General features: G+C 36.2%; 1 protein-coding gene and 1 pseudogene across 5 annotated transcripts; both read left to right on the plus strand.

Annotated features, from left to right (window-relative positions):
• The first annotated feature begins 339 nt into the window (after window positions 1-339).
• On the plus strand, window positions 340-11,374 carry LOC149609874 (RNA-binding protein FXR1-like). Of its 4 annotated transcripts, none has more exons than XM_089859969.1 (16): window positions 340-1,076; window positions 3,002-3,054; window positions 3,204-3,303; window positions 3,394-3,548; window positions 3,623-3,688; window positions 3,751-3,844; window positions 3,933-4,043; window positions 4,738-4,917; window positions 5,066-5,302; window positions 8,314-8,401; window positions 8,485-8,499; window positions 8,594-8,620; window positions 9,466-9,557; window positions 10,168-10,195; window positions 10,259-10,391; window positions 10,929-11,197. In XM_089859969.1, the coding sequence occupies exons 1-16, from the start codon at window positions 1,026-1,028 to the stop codon at window positions 10,984-10,986; spliced, it is 1,488 nt and encodes a 495-aa protein (XP_089716095.1). In that variant the 5' UTR covers window positions 340-1,025; the 3' UTR covers window positions 10,987-11,197. The 4 variants fall into 4 exon arrangements, with proteins under 4 accessions (XP_089716095.1, XP_089716096.1, XP_089716097.1 ...); XM_089859970.1 differs by lacking the exon at window positions 10,929-11,197 and adding an exon at window positions 11,204-11,374 and having other exon boundaries at window positions 344-1,076; XM_089859973.1 differs by lacking the exon at window positions 340-1,076 and adding an exon at window positions 1,882-2,909.
• On the plus strand, window positions 11,372-13,016 carry LOC149609875 (uncharacterized; annotated as a pseudogene). The gene is made up of 7 exons (XR_016376859.1): window positions 11,372-11,563; window positions 11,634-11,757; window positions 11,822-12,100; window positions 12,172-12,276; window positions 12,347-12,520; window positions 12,588-12,737; window positions 12,796-13,016. The product of XR_016376859.1 is annotated as an uncharacterized LOC149609875 (transcript).
• Window positions 13,017-13,504: the final 488 nt, after the last annotated feature.

A 13,504-nucleotide genomic window follows, 5' to 3' on the forward strand; every position in this document is an offset into this window, starting at 1 on the left:
TTAGAAGGGGAGTGGAAGGGGTGGTTTGGAATCTAGCGCAACGTCGTCTGCTAAACGTTATCTAGGGCTAGGCAGGCAGGGCCGGAAATAAGCACAGGACACTGGACATTGTCCAATAAAATTTTAAAATGTCCCATAATTTTTTCAAAAACTAAGGGGGTCACTGGACAGTTTGACCAATAAATTTTCCCAAGTTTTGATAGCTTGCACACTCCAGTGGACAATGTCCTATAAATTTTCAAGTCAAACAGGGGGTCACGGGACACATGTCCTATAAGAAATTTTTCTTATTTCCGGCCCTGTAGGCAGGTCGATTTCAGGTATTTTTTTTTTTTTTTTTTGCTCTGGGTCCGGGATTAGGCTAGGGCTTGGTGCCATATAGCCAGAATTTTGTAGTTAGCTTCCGTTTAAAGATCGCCAGCGTTTGTAACAGAGAGATTTTAGAACACGTGACCGGAAACTCGCCTACCCCAAAAAGCTCAACGCGACAACTTGTTTGGGCTTCATCACGTTTAATAGAGTCTTCCACTCCCCTTCTAAATTCTCTCTGGAGGCACGAGCCACACGAATATGTTAACCAATGAGAATAGGGCATAGATAAAATATACTCTAAGGTGCTGGAGTGGAACTCGGATTAAACGAGGGGATGTGGTTTTTTTTTATAAAAAAGGAAGTGAGTTAAAAAATAAAACAAGGTTTCCACCAGATTAACTTTTTTAAATACTGAGAGTATATTTCCTCGTCGTTATTCAAAAAAGTGCAAAATCGTCCCCCCAAAAAAATTAAAAAATACTTCCCATTCTAGGGCCGCTCTTGGACACAAAAGATAAACTATTGTTTTTTGTCGAAAGCAGGAACGTAATAAAAAGCCTTTGTTACGATAGTTTACTCTTAGTTTGTCTGATTTTCGGTTTGTCGGGAAGTTCGTGAGTTTTTAATTTTAATCTATACGTTCGGTAATCAACAAGAGGAACAAACGCGAGCCAATCCTACGAGTTTCTCCCATTATCCCGAGCAGTAGCAAAATGGAGGATCTTTCTGTCGAAGTTTGCGGCGAAAACGGAGCCTACTACAAGGTAATGTACATTTTTTCATTAAGATTTGAACGATTCCCGGTTTAGAAAACCTTATGCCAAATCCTAATATCCCAAGGAAAATATCGGTTTTGCCCGCGCGTCATCGTTTTCAGGCTTAACGCGCGGGAAACGGTCCAATTAAGGCTGATACTAAGTCACTTTTTTTCACTAAAAGTCACTTTTCCAAAACTTGCTTACTATTTGTCACTTTTTAAGGATTTTTGAGTCTTTCGGTGTTATTTATCTTCTCGACTACAACGTAATATAATTGAGTGTAAGACGGTGTAAGCGCAAAAATAGTTGATAAAACCCGAAAATCGTACAGCTGGCTTCGCTCGCTCAGCAAATGTTTAACTTATTACTTAAAATCAATCCAATTCAAATGTATGTTTTGTTTTTGATTTAAAACTACATCTTTACTTTGCGTTCTGAGCTGTGCTCCAAAATGGTCTAATTGAATTTCGCCGTAGACCTTTTACGAGGTGACCTTTCCTTTGACTGGAAATATCCAAGGCCATAGATTGGGCTTAATTACGACACCAACCTTTAAAATATCTTCTAAATCGGTCATCTCTGAAAACATTTCATTTCAAGTGGTCCTTTTTATAGCTTAATTTGCCCTTATTTAGTCACTTTTTGTTTACTGTTTTTAAATTAATTAGTCACTTTAGGGTCAATTCATAAACGTCGGACGCAACGCAATTTAGTACAGACAAAGGCAGGACTTGGCGCACGACGCCCTGCCTTCGCCTGTACTAAATTGCGTTGCGTCCGACGTTTATGAATTCCACCCTTATTCAACTAAAATTGGGCTGCCACTTTGCCCTAAAATTGAGCGTATGAGTTAGTATCAGCCCTGGAAACCCTTTTGATTAGGCTTAGGCCTTGTCGCACGGTGGCAATTGGGAATAGCCCGCAAATTCGAGACTCGATTCGGCAGCGCCGCGGAAAAATAAAATTATGTAAAAGCAGAAGCCCTTAATGTGGAAATGTGTAGCTACATAGTTTTTACATGATGTTTAACAAATGATAGAAAATAGCTTATGATGAGTTAGTAGAGCTTCACGTATCGTGTACAATGAGTTTGGATTCATTTGCAGCTTGAGTAGTTAAGTCCAAACTTTAGCTCAAGCCTTTTATAGAGCTTTGAGTACTAGCTTTGATAACATTAGAATGGTTAGAGTTCAATCAACTTGAGTGCAGTTTTAGTTTTACCACCACCTGGCAATGTTTCAACGTTAAAGCTGTTTTGAAAATTATCTAATAACTGCTTATTTAAATTATACCCAACTATTATTCGGAATTTAGTTGCGTAATTCTACCTGAAATTTATATTTTTCTTAGTGTTGTATGATGTTAGAAAACTTCTAGGTGTCAGCGTAAGTTTATAAGACATGTTCCATAAGTGTGTCACTCGTTAATGAGAGCTTGTCATGAAGTGACGTAGGTGAAACGTCATAGATTCTCGTAAAGCGACGCCTAGTGAGGCCCTGTCATAGGCTTAGTACAGACTAAAGAGGAGGATGGACTGCAAAACCGAGTGTAGTCAATTCTCGCTTGTCGTTCTTGAAATAGCTCTCATTAAACCTTTAACATTACGAAGTATGGGTAGTGACATACTTATGTAACGTATCTTATAAACTTATGGTGTCAGTTAGAACATTATGAAACATTTAGTGAAGTTTTAATGTGTAAAAGTTGCGTCTTTACACCGAAAAATGTGAATTATCTTCTTCCTTAAGTTTTGAGCCACAATAAGTTTAAAAGAGAGCTTTAAAATATTGAGTTGAAAGGTCATAAAACTATTCATTGGAAAGTTGGTGCTCATGAAGAGTAAGGACCTATGTTAAAAAAGACTGATCCATTTTAAGCCTATAACTGAAAACCTAATCTTGAGTATTTAACTAAAGTATATCTTTCTTTAGGCATTTATAACGGACATACATGACGAAGAGGTTTCCGTGGCCTTTGAGAATGAGTAAAAACTTTTTCTTTTGTTCCGCACGAAAAATGACACTGCTTAAAATAGTTTTTTATTTTATAAAAAATTATTTTAATTTTATTTCAGTCTCCTTTAAACATTTATTAAACCTCTATTATTCCAATTACCACCATTTTGTTTTTAAGTTGGCAGCCTGAAAGCAAGTTTCCGTTCCGAAGAGTTAGACTACCTCCCACTCCTAAAGAAGGCGACAAGAATGAAATTGTTGAGGGGCAGGAAGTGGAAGTACGTCACTCATTTTGGAGTTGAATTTAGTGAAATTCGTCATCGGAGAAATAGAGTGGAGATCACGTTATTTTATCCTCTTCTTTTTAGGTGTATTCTAGAGCCAATGAACAAGAAGCTTGTGGCTGGTGGCGAGCTTTAGTTAAAATGACGAAAGGGGAGTCTTATGTCGTTGACTATTTGGGAAGAGAAACAACGTATATAGAAGTTTTTCCTGGAGAACGATTAAGGCCAAAAAATACAAAGTATGATTGGTTAATTAAATTAAAACCCCCCTAATAAATTGGTAGGGTGTGTTAATGCTTGTAACGCGTTATAGCCCTCCTTTAACAAAGAATACATTTCACAAATTTGAATTGCAAGTGCCGGAAGATCTTAGAGAATAGTAAGATGACCGAATTGCTTTGAAAAGTGTTTTGGCATAACCGAATAATCTCTTCAATTTAGCTTAAAAGGAGAATCGACGCACGAGGAGTTTAAAAAGGCCATTGCGGCAGTAGTTTGCAAATTCAATCCTGAAAAAAAATGCCTTATTATAATTGTAAGTTGGTTTTTTTTGTCTTTCATTCCACAACACGCGGTCCTGTGAAAGAAACGCGTGACGACCTATGACGTATCTCTCTTTACAGTTTTCGTCACAGGCCTCGGCTTGGTCCCCAGTACATACGTTTTACCTGTCAAAAGATCCTCTAAATTCCTTCGTTGTAGACCGACCTCTCTCTGACACTCCCATATTGTCGGTAAAATAAAATATCCCGCCCTTTCCACCCAAACCTATTGTTAAATTAGAAATGAGGCGCAATCCACCCTCTTCTTAGATATATATTCATTCAGAAACTCCTTAACGTTTATTAGAAAAAAACCAATTAATGCCCGTGAAAATCCTATTGTACTTACACTTGATCTTTCTAAAAATGATCCCTATGCTTTTGTTTTGGCTTATCGTCGCAATTTTTTATCCTATTTTCAGTTTAGATTCTATTTTTAACACTCGACAATTTGTTCTTTGCTAAAAGTTTCTTATGGTTATGGGATTAGTTTTTGCAATTACAAAAATTGTTTACAAATTGTCGAGCACGTGTTAACTATATAGGCTGAAACTGTCAGCCTTTTGTAATGCTTGGAGGATAGGTGGTTTTTTACCTCTTTCTAAGTTTAGGGGCTTATAGTTTCAGTCTTGGTTTTAGTTTAGGTGTAGTGGTGAAGGTGAAAGAGGTATTAAGATTTACACAATGGTCTTTTTGAGATATCGGATGATATATGAACCATTTGGTGACATACACCCTTCATAGATGTTTTCTGTGAATTATTTTTATAATACTTTTATTTCACTCCTTTAATTGTGTGTAAGCCTCTTTTGCCTTCATTTATTTTTTATTCTTCAACTCAATTTCAATGGATTCCGTTTTTTTCTTGTTTTGGTTTCGTGTGCAGAGTACTAGGTCAACTGTTGGTTCAGGGTATTTGAAAGAATCTAGTGTCCGAGATGATCTGATGGGTTTGGCCATTGGAGCTCATGGTGCGAATATTCAAAATGCGAGAGACTTGGAGGGGATTACTGGCATTGATTTGGACGAGACCACTTGCTCGTTCTATTCTTGCGTTCCTGGAGAGGTACATTTGACGTTTGGCCTACTATTTTTTCGTTGGGCACACTATGTTTTTTCGCACCGTACAGTCCGATTTTTTCGCACTTATTTTAAATGCGTTTTATCTCTATTACTTGACATTTATTTCACTTTTAGCCACATTTTTGTTACAGACTTCCATCTCCAATGTCCTTTTTGATGATGAAGATCCTCATTTTAATGATCAATTAATCAGATTAAGAGAAGACAACGAAAAATTGCGTACCCTTTTAGAAGAAAACGAAATTCGTTTGATTGAATTTAAAAGGGTCAATATATCATTAAACGAACGTATAATGGAATTAAATGAGGAACTTATGAGAGAAAAATACGGGGCCTGTAATACCAGGCTTGGTGCTCCTTCACCAACAGTAAGTGAATTATTTTAATTAATTTTTTAAGGGGGCTTATTTAATTTATTTTACGCTTAATTATTAAATTCAATTTGGAGGAATGAAACACAAAATATACATGGAGAATTGATTTATCAAATACGGAAAGATAGACTTTATCCCGGGGTAGGATTGGAGACTGAATTAAACTAGCTTCGACGTAACAAAATGGGGGAGTACAAGGGGGGTTGATTCAAAATCCCCTTAGCGAGATGGAAGTCAAATTATTACCCCCATGTTTCTCTCTCTCTCTCTTAGTTCCATCGAAGATGCTAATTGCATCTTCGAATAATAATAGCAGGGCTCCCACCAGGTCCCTAAAAGTCCCTATTTTCCTACAAGGTCCTTAATCTACCCTAAAATTGGTATTCGGTCCTTAAATCACCCTATTTTTATAAAACTCAGAAAAAGTATAAGGGTGACCTGAAAATGCCTTGTCTGTGATTTGACCAGAGCCCCAAATTTGCGGAGCTCGCTTCGCTCGCTCCGGTTATTTATGATTTACTTAATGTTAAATTTAAACGAATTAATTGGCTAATTTTTATAACAATAACAACTTGTGCAAAAATTATTCGACTGAATTTAGAATGGTTTTCATATATGTTCGCCATGTACGTTATTGCAAACGGTCAGAGAAATTTGTTCAAGTTAGTCAGGGAAAACCTGGAAACGTCAGGGAATTTCATTCCAAAAATTTTGTACGAACCCTGTAAAGGCCCAAATTCTAGTTCAGTGGATTTTTTAAAAAACATTAAACATGATACGAAAATAGTTACTTCTAGTCAAAAAAACCTTTCCTTATACATTAGAGCCAGTACCAAGTCTTAGCTACCGCTCCCTTAGAATAAGAATATAAACAAAAAAAAAAAAGTCAGAAATAATATCCTATTTTGTCGAAAAAATTTTGTCCTAACTGTTTGTGATATGTTCATAGAATAGATATCATTTTGTTTTACCAGTGGTCCCTTTTTGGTTCCTACTTTTAGAATTTAGGTCCCTATTTTACCCTATTTTTATCGTGAAAAGTCCCTTTTTCCCCTATTTATTTTTGAGATTTTGGTGGGAGCCCTGTAATAGTAACTTCGCTTTATTTAGTCTAAGCTTGCATCCAACTTCAAAAGATATTTTTCCCGCCAAATTATTAGTTTCGTTGTTTCAACGTTTTGGTAGCATTTTAATTTATCTAACTAACCCAACCAACACTGGTTTCTGACTAATTAGACCACGGGGTGTTAGAAAATAATAGTGAAAAAATTCTAAAGCCGCCGCAAGTTGGTCAAAAGTTATTTTGAAAATTGAATGTACTTAAGACCGCTACGCGCCTAAACGCATTCTACCCTCAATCTTGAAAAATTACTGGGGGATTAAAGCGTATTTTTAGGTTCATTTAATATTAATATAGATTAATGAGTTTATTTTATGTTAAGTTATTTTCATATTATTTTAGGTTACTACACATTATACCTTGAAGAACGGCCTTTATTTAAATATGAAAGGGAAAATATTAATAAAAATATTAGCATTTAATTAGTCTTAAAAACGAGGAGTACTGTGCCGCCATTTTTAGAGGCGGGATTAGTTGCGGGTTCGGTAATAAAGAGCTTTCAGTTGGAGGAGGAGCTGAGTCTCGTGACATAATTTACGCCGCCATATTGGTGGGTTTAAACTGCAGGAATGAAGCTGAGACCACCCAACCAATATGGCTACCGGAACAGCGCCGGTAAGACTTGGGAGGGTGTGACCACGTACAACTATACCATCTGAAAGCTCTCTATCAATGGTAATTAATTTTTTGCCGACATATTCTTTTATTTTTAGAAAAAGGCCGTTCTTTTAAGGGATAATAATGTTATGTTGCCTGAATTTTTCATTTAATTTAGAGTTGTTTTCAAGTATATAAGGTTATTATGGAAATCGGGTATTTCTTCTAATCTCCAAGTATTAGAATTTGGAAGGAATTCTATTTGGGTAGAAATTTAGAGAAAGGCTGGAGTCGCGAAGAAAAGGCAAACTAGATTCGGCTTTGAATGATGCATATTTGTCGTTTTTAGTTTGTCCCGCGAGCCTCTTGTGTTTGGGTGATCTTGGTGGTGGCGGTAGTATTTTTTTCGCGATTTGGAATGTGGTCAGAGTTAAGCGAAGAAATGGTTGTGATCACAGTTAACCGAAGAAATGGTAAGGATTGAAGGGGAAAGTGAAAGGTAGAGAATTGTGGTGAGGTGACATTTTTCGTTCGTATACTTAAAGGGAAGGGAATTATGATAGTAAGGTTCAGCTATATACACTCCCTTTAAAATTCCTCTCACCCGTCGAATAATAAGGATTTCACGTTTTTCAATCCCGCTCGCCTATTTCAACATTCAAAGAAATCAAGGAAAATTTTGAAAGCAAAAGCGAGTATTTACAGACGTTATTTTTAGAATGGTCTTAAGGCACCGGGATATTACAATTATTGGGTGTTTTACCGAATTCATTCTCTTTCAAACGCTTCTGGCCATAAGTTCATGTTAGAAATTTATAAGATTCCGATTCTAAAAAACTAAAACTTTCTGTACGTGTATTAATTTAGCGTTAAGTACGTAATCATTTTAGCACTGTTAAAGGTAATTCGATCATCGAGGGGGTAATCACTAAAACTTTCTCTTCTATTAAGGGTTACTTGTGTGTAATCATTTTAGCATTGTTAAAGCTAACGCCTCGTTTTTAGAATGGTCTTACGGGTAATCATTTTAGCAATGTTAAGGGTACCGCGTAGAGGGGCTACTCACTCAAAATTTCTCTTAATGTCGCACTATTACAATTATAACATAAATAAATATATTGAACTAAGGCTTACGGGTAATCATTTTAGCACATTTAAAAGTAGCGCTTCGAGGGGCAATTCACAAAAATTTTATGTACGCCTGTTAAGTATGGAGCCTAGCTATTGGGTCGTCTTGTTTCGACTTACATCGTTTTAAGTGTTCATTTTACTTTCCCTTTAATTTCAGGGAGAGCAAGCTGCAAAAAGGCGGATAAACACCCCGCGGAAAAACACGCCGGGCAAAAACACCCCTCGGAAATACACCCCTCGGAAAAGTAAGTAAAGATAAGTAAAACTCGCTTTCTTGTTAGACGATTCGATTACAATTCAAAACCAATTTTTTTATTTCGAAAAACAGAGCCTGTGGACATAGGTAAGATCGTAAACTAATCTAACCTAACTTCTTAACGTTAACTAAACGCTTCTTTATTTACGATTCAAAACCAATTTTTTATTTCGAAAAACAGATAAAATAATAGTGGCTTTGGACAAAGGTAAGAACATAAACAGGGTTCGTACACGATCTGGAAATCGTGGAAAAGTCGGGGAAATTTAAAATTGACCTGAAAGGTCATGGAAAAGTCGGGGAAATTTAAAATTGACCTGAAAGGTCATGGAAAAGTCGGGGAAATTTAAAATTGACCTGAAAGGTCATGGAAAAGTCGGGGAAATTTAAAATTGACCTGAAAGGTCATGGAAAAGTCGGGGAAATTTAAAATTGACCTGAAAGGTCATGGAAAAGTCGGGGAAATTTAAAATTGACCTGAAAGGTCATGGAAAAGTCGGGGAAATTTAAAATTGACCTGAAAGGTCATGGAAAAGTCGGGGAAATTTAAAATTGACCTGAAAGGTCATGGAAAAGTCGGGGAAATTTAAAATTGACCTGAAAGGTCATGGAAAAGTCGGGGAAATTTAAAATTGACCTGAAAGGTCATGGAAAATGTTGATGAAAAATATATTTAAGGGGAATTTAAAGTCTGGATAACAGTACAAAAGTGACAAGAAAATGTGTTGTCCGAGATTTGACCAGAGCCCCAATTTTGCGGAGCGAGCTCCGGTTATTTATGATTTACTAAAACTTAAATTTAAACGAAATAATTGGCTAATTTTTATAACAATAACAACTCGTGCAAAAATGATTCGACTGAATTTAGATTGGTTTTCATATATGTTCGCCATGTACGTTATTGCAAATGGTCAGGGAAATTTGTGGAATTTAGTCAGGGAAAAGCTGGTGAAGTCGGGGAATTTCAATCCAAAAATTTTGTACGAACCCTGGTAAACTAATCTAACTTAACTTCTTGACGTTAACTAAACGCTTCTTTATCGTTATATAAAGGCTACAAACGCTACTGGGTCAAAAGGGCGACCCCTGGACACAACGTATCCGATGTTCATTATAGAGTCCCTCCTTCTTATGAGGAGAGACTGGTGAGTTCTTGCGTTAAACTGTAGTTTAAAGGCCGAGTTCCAGCGAAAAAGGACTCTAGCTAACTGAGCATCGAAACGAACAATTTTATCAGATTTTGCGAGCGAAAGTTGTGAGGGTTCTAGCTGAATTAAAAGCCGTGCAGGGCGGCCTCTAGCGAACTAAAGAAAAACAATTGAAAGCGGTTTAAAATTTTCCTTGCAAATATTTGAATTCCTCTGAAGGAAACTCTCTTTTGTTTATCTTCAATTCGCTAGAACCGCACGGTTTTCAGTTAAATTTAGCTCCGTTGTTAGTCTCGATGCTTGCTTTTCAGTTCGGAAGCCTTTCCGCCCGAACTAGTCCCTTAAAGGCCGAGTTCCAGCAAAATGGGTAAACTAATGGTAAATAATAGAATGTTGGAGGGATGCAAATCCAGTTCTCTAGAAGAGCGAATTTTGTTCGAAAATGGACACGTTCTTTTGTCTCGACTAAGAGGATGGAGGTGTTTTCACCTCTATCCTCCTAGGTCTCGATGTTCGATGTTCAGTTTGCTTGCGTTTGGAACTCGGCCTTGAATAGTCATTTTACCTCGTCAATAAAAGAGTGATTAAGTTTTGGTTTTTATTATAGCTCTCAATTCCGGATGTAATAAGTCACCGTAAGTTTATATTTAAAGCGGGGATTTAATCGAAATTTCTAATAATTGATCTTTATTTTGCAGTTGAGGAGTCTCCTGATAAAGAATTTAAGAAGGATCTGACCGAAGAAAATTTCAACTTTTCGAAACAAAAATTTACAACCGACCACGAAAACGAATTTGAAGTTCAGGCGAGCCTGCGTAGTAAAAAAGAGTGGTAGGTGCTAATTGGTGCGAACTTAAGTAGCTGTTACCATTGGAAAGAGAATAATTTGACAAGAATATTCCTGAAATTTTTAAATTAATTCTTCTAATACCTTTCGTTACAAGGATGTTGAAGTAATTTTTTGTTAGATTACCTTTACATTAATTCCGTTTGGTCTTATATTAAACCCAGCGAATGCCACGCACATATTTGCTATTTGGGTAGATGGGGTCGCTATAGAATGTTCAGATTCAAATAACCCGACTTATGTAGGTTTTCCCCGACTCTTTTCTATGACTTGCCCTAAAGTGGCGCGAATCGCGCCATGTATCAGGCTTTACAAAGATCACTCCTAGATCAAAAAGACCCCAGCTTTTGAAGAATTTTATTAAACAAATAAATATTTATCACTGCAACAATTGACACCATCGCAACAATAACGTATTCGTATTTGAGCGGCCAGTAATTTAACTCGCGCCTACAACTATTGACGCCTAGTTGAGCGGCCCGTGTAATTCTCTATGGTTCCGTTTTGCTTCTTTACTCTAGCATTTTTAAACTCGTCCTGGAAATGAAGAATTTCGCATTGTTTGATAGTCCCGTATGAGTATATATTGTCCCTGACTGCCACCAGTTAATCAATTGACCAATGTGTCGATGGATTTAGTCTCGTATATCTTCAGTGACAAACCTAAGTGCGAGCACGCGGGCCATCTTTCGCAAACTATTTAATTTAACAGTCTTAATTTTTAAGGTCACCTTATTAACGCTTTACATATACTGGTTTCGTAATATTTTGCGTCAATCTTACTTTTTATTTTCAGAAAATAGCACTGTGATAAAAAAAGGAAAAAGGGCCTGTAAAAAAATTTTAAAAACCAAAAAAAATTTTTAAAAACAAAAAAATTTTAAAAAAACAAAAAAATTTTTAAAAACACAAAAAAATTTTTAAAAACCAAAAAAAATTTTTTAAAAACCAAAAAAAATTTTAAAAACCAAAAAAATTTTTTAAAAAGAAAAAAAAAATTTTAAAGTCCTATCATCACCCCCATAAGAACATTGCTGAGCAGGCAGTATGGGCCTTGGGTAACATTGCCGCCGGAGATGGACCAGTTCTTAGGGATATGGCTATTGAATATGGAATTATGAGGCCCCTAATTGCCTTAATTAATCCTAGCACCCCAGTAATTAAACTTTATTAGTCTTTATTTCAAAGTTTTATGAATAATTATTAATAATAAATTCCTTTTTCAGTCTCAATTTATGAGGAATATTGCTTGGACTCTTTCCAACCTTTGCCGTAACAAGGATCCACCTCCGCCAAGTGAAGTTACGAAAGTAACTTTACCAGTTTTCTGCCAATTAGTTCACCACACTGGTATAAATAAAATTGGTTAAACTTAAAACCCTACATTTTGTAAAGATAACACCTGAAATTTTAGACAAGGAAGCGCTTTCCGATGCTTGCTGGGCATTATCTTATCTAAGTGATGGTGTGAATGAAAAAATTCAACAGGTGGTGGAGTCCAATGTCATTCCAAAGTTGACTGAGCTTCTCGACCACGATCATATTTCTATTTTAAGCCCTACTCTCAGAACTGTTGGTAATATTGTTACCGGCCGGCAATGATAGTCATGCAGACTCAGTACATCTTGGATTCGGGTGCCTTACCAGTCCCCTTTGGAAGCTTTTGTCACATCCGAAACCAGGAATACAGAAAGTAATGTTTTAAGTTAATTTTAAGTGAAAACGACATCAATTAATTCATGTTTTTTTTTTTTTTCTATTTAGGAAGCTGCTTGGACAGTTTCAAATATTGCTGCTGGAAATCCTCAACAGATTCGAGCCTTGATTGATGCCCAAATTTTGCCACCCCTTATCAAGTGTTTGACTGAGGTACCATCATTTTGGTGGAATTAACCTAGATGGCGCTGTTAATCAGTATATTTCCTGGTTATTTTTATAGGGAGACCTGAAAACAAAGAAAGAAGCCATGTGGAGTGTCGATAACATTTGTTCAGCTCAAGTGAGTGCTCTTCTGGAATTTCCGGGAGCCTCGAGTGCAGTTTGTGATTTATTAAAAATGACTGATGTCCCACTAATCCTAGTCACTTTGGATGGCATTACTCATATGCTCAATGTAAAAATTCTTTTTTATTCATTTAAGCGTATATTAGATTATATTATTAATTGATGTTTGTTAACAGATGGCGTCCGAGATTGGGGAATTGGATAGATTAGCTTTGGCTATTGAGGAATGCGGAGCTCTTGACATCATTGAGGGATTACAACAGCGTGAAAATAATCAAGTCTACAAAAATTCCATTGGAATTATTAACAAATATTTCTCAGCTGAGGTTTGTATCACCTTTAAATTATTTCAACTGTAACCCTTAATGTTTTATTTCACCATAGGATGTTGATGACATACTTCCAAGTGGAAATTCTGATCAATACGAATTTCAACCTACCGTGCCCGGAAGGGGCTATAATTTTTGAAAATTTTGCTATAATTTTATGTTAATTAAGTGCCTCAAATGATTCATGTGTTTTTTATCTTCCCACTTTGGTACTCATAAGTTTTAAATTAATATTTGTAACTCTAATTTTAATAAATGATAGATTTTTTCACATGATATTTATGGTTTATTAAATTTGACTTTTTGGAAAAATTAGCCTTATTCCTGATCAGCGCCACTAGGTGTAGCGGCGAATTTTCGAACTATTAAATGACCATAGCCAATGAGAGGGCGCCAAAAACGGAAAGAAATTTTATTTTTTTACATTTCTGCTTGCTTGTTTTTACGAGTTAGCGGGGAAAAATCGTCGGTAAACGAGTTTTACGCGTAATTATTTAGTCCTAGAAGAGAAAACATCTTTGAAATGTCTGCTTTAAGGTATTTTTCACGATTAAAAACGATTTCAAATGATTGAAAATAAACTTTCGCCTTTAAAAACCGGAAAAAAGCAAGTTAACACGTTAAGCCTTGGCTCAATATTGACAGTTGAGTTGTCACGGTTCGAGCATGGATGTACTTAAAACTATCGACGCTAGGGCTTATGGAGGAAAAACAATGGCCGCGTTTCAGGCTCAGTAATTTATCCAGTAACGATAGTTATTAGT

Source organism: Phalangium opilio, unplaced genomic scaffold (genome assembly GCF_054372755.1).
Source record: "Phalangium opilio isolate 3A_F unplaced genomic scaffold, DU_Popi_V2 ptg000344l_1, whole genome shotgun sequence".
In the NCBI taxonomy this organism is placed as follows: domain Eukaryota; kingdom Metazoa; phylum Arthropoda; class Arachnida; order Opiliones; family Phalangiidae; genus Phalangium; species Phalangium opilio.